The sequence below is a fragment of the Argiope bruennichi genome, chromosome 11 (assembly GCF_947563725.1).
Source record: "Argiope bruennichi chromosome 11, qqArgBrue1.1, whole genome shotgun sequence".
NCBI lineage: Eukaryota > Metazoa > Arthropoda > Arachnida > Araneae > Araneidae > Argiope > Argiope bruennichi.
In genome coordinates, this window is record NC_079161.1 from 102,623,962 (window position 1) to 102,626,794 (window position 2,833).

Sequence of the window (2,833 nt, forward strand, 5' to 3'; positions counted from 1 at the left end):
GGCTAGTGGGGTCTTTACCAGGTTTTAAAATGGGGACCACAGTGGCAGTTTTAGAATGTCCTGATTTTAATTCTCACCGTTTACATTTTTTTAACTCCTTGTCACTGAACATGCGAACGCTATTGGGAGAAAATCCTCACGAAAACATTTTTAAATTCTTGAAAGCAATTGGTTTTTACCATTTTATCTGAATCTCCATATTTGCCTGACGCATCATTGAATTGATCCAGAGTTTTATCATTGAATTTTTGAACCTTTTTTACTGACGGCTGTTTAGATTCTCATACTTTTGTTTCTTTTTGACCATATGCATGGCGCAGTATGGCCTTTTCAGGCTCTTGTGCCAATAAAATCTACAATCCAATCCAATCCCACATTTTCCTAAGTTTTTCCCTCGCTCTATTGAGTTTCTTTTTGTCTTCCGGATTTCTGGTATTCTGCCAGGTTCTTCTTAATTTGTTTTTAATGGAAGTTTGCTTTTTAATTTCCGGGGGGGTCTCTATGGAGGTTATCTTGATTTGATTGACAGTTTGTTGATAAGAGTTGAGGATATTGTTAGACAGGTTTTTTGCTTCTATTTCTATTTCTATTTCCGTTTTTATTTCTTGAGGGTAGGTGGTATTTTCAATGAGATGGTCTCTGAATTTTTTCCAGTTGGGCCGCAATTTAAAGATGTCTTGTTTATTTATTTCGTTGATATTGATGTGTAGCAGGATTGGGAGATGGTCACTTGAGAGGTCGGTGAGGGTTTCTATTGTTGAGGTGTAGTGCATGTTTCTGGAGAGGGCTAAATCTATTACAGTTTCACTTGTTGCCGAGTATCTTGTAGGTTTGTCAGGGGCTATTATTTTCATTTTTAGCTTGTTGATGAAGGAGTTGAGGGTCATGCCTTGCGGGTTGGCTCTTTCGCAGTTCCATTGCCGGTGTTTAGCATTTAAATCTCCAATAATGACTGTTGAATAATTGGTTTGAATTAGGGACTCAATATCCAGCGTGAGGTTGGGGTTGCAGGCAGGAGGGATGTATGTGGAGATGATATTGGAGTCTTCTTTAATTCCCAGGATTTTTATTTTAACTATTGTGGCTTCGATGTGTCTGAGGGTTGGGTTGGGATAGTGGGTGTAGTCCAAATTGCTTTTGATAAAGATTCCAGTGCCTTTAATGCCTCGTCCAGTTCTGCTTGGTGTAGAATAAAATACGTAGTTAGGAATTTTGAGCCTGTCAGTGGGGCGAAGATGTGTCTCTTGCACAGCAATTACGTCTGGATTTATTCGTTCTGCAAAGTCCCTAAGTTCCCAAATTTTATTTTTTAGGCTGTTCGCATTCCAGGAGCATATTGTTAGTCCAGGTGGCGGAGAGTTCATATTGTTTGGGTTGGAGAGAAGGCTTCTGCTAAGATAAATAATTTATTTTGGGGGGTTTTTTCCTTGTCTAGTTTTTCTAGTATTTCTTTTAGGTTTGGAATTGCAGCTGTTATTGATTTTAGGTGGTTTAATAGTTTGAATATATCTGCAAAGTCTTGACTATTTTCAGCTAGCTGAGTTGATACTTCTGCTGGTTTTGGAGGTGCTGGTGCGGTGGGTGGTTTGGAGGATGTGGGGGTTGGTTGAGCGTTTGGTTTTTTGAAGAGGGATGCGAAAGATTTTCCTTGCTGTATTTCTCTATTTTGATTAGTATTAATTTTTGGGAACTTAGGACAGCCTCTATATGATGCTGTATGGGGGCCTCCGCAGTTCGCACATTTTTTTTGGACGATTTCAGCGTTTTTTTGTGGGCAGGTTCTTGAGTCGTGATTTTCTGCGCAAATGACACATCTATCCTGCATCTTGCAATTTTGGCTCACGTGTGCGAAAGACTGACACTTAAAGCATTGCCCCACTGTTTTTCGAATATACTTTTCAATTCTGACAATCATGTAGCAGATGGTATCCTCATTGTAGATATTTTGGAGGTTCTCAGATTTGTAGAGGTGAACTTGGAATATTGGGAGAGGTTGCTTCGTTTTAAATTGCTTGAGTTGATTAACTCTGTCGACCCTATAACCCTTTTTAGTTAACTCTTCTTTTATATCTTCGCAGGGGGTGTCGATCGGTAACCCTTTGATTACAATTTTAGTTTTCTTTTCCGCCCTACTGGATATTACATAATATTCGATTTTTTCTTCGTCAAAATATTTGGTGACTTTCCTATGGTCTTCCGCTGTGTCACAGTATCGGTGGAAGAACTCCCCTGAGGGTTTCGCCTTGCATTTAATGTTGTGAGTTTCATTTAATCTTTTTATTATGGTGTTATAGTTGTTGGTTCTTTTGAACACTACAGGTGGGATGTGTGGGTCTACTGTTTTATCTTGCACTTCTTCTAAGAGACTAAATTTATTTTTGGTTTCTAGTAGGTTATTTTTTTCAATTAAGGGCTTTTTTACTGTTCGGGCTTCATCGGAGAGTCTTCTTTTATGATTATTCCTAGTTTTTTGGGTTTGAAATCCCTCATCATTATCTTCAGTTATATCTATGATTTGATCCTCGCCATCGAATATTGCTGGATTTCTATTTTTTTGAGCATTAATTTTTGTTGTTCTTTTAGAATTAATTTTGATAGCTTCCGGGTCCTGGTGGATTTCTATTTCCATAATTTCCTGTCCGGGTCTAGCCTCACTGTCTGTGTTATTAGTGGTTAGTACCTGACTGGGGGGATGGGGGTTAGTATGCACAATAGTGTTAGATATCGAATGCAACTTACCAGCTTCGACGTCTTCTCCAGTGGTGATAAGCCCCTCAGGGGCTCACCTACTATAGGTGAGTACGGGTGTCCCAATCCCGAGGTTCCCAGGGAT

At 39.3% G+C, this 2,833-nt stretch overlaps 1 protein-coding gene across 1 annotated transcript; it reads right to left on the reverse strand.

The window, feature by feature from the left end:
- Nucleotides 1-1,360: 1,360 nt before the first annotated feature.
- Nucleotides 1,361-2,629, reverse strand: LOC129956820 (uncharacterized). Its single transcript, XM_056068770.1, has one exon. The coding sequence runs from the start codon at nucleotides 2,627-2,629 to the stop codon at nucleotides 1,361-1,363; it is 1,269 nt and encodes a 422-aa protein (XP_055924745.1).
- Between the last annotated feature and the right edge of the window lie 204 nt (nucleotides 2,630-2,833).

Excerpts from the sequence above, each read along its gene's own strand:
- LOC129956820 (XM_056068770.1), bottom strand. The coding sequence starts at position 2,629 with ATGGAAATAGAAATCCACCAGGACCCGGAAGCTATCAAAATTAATTCT.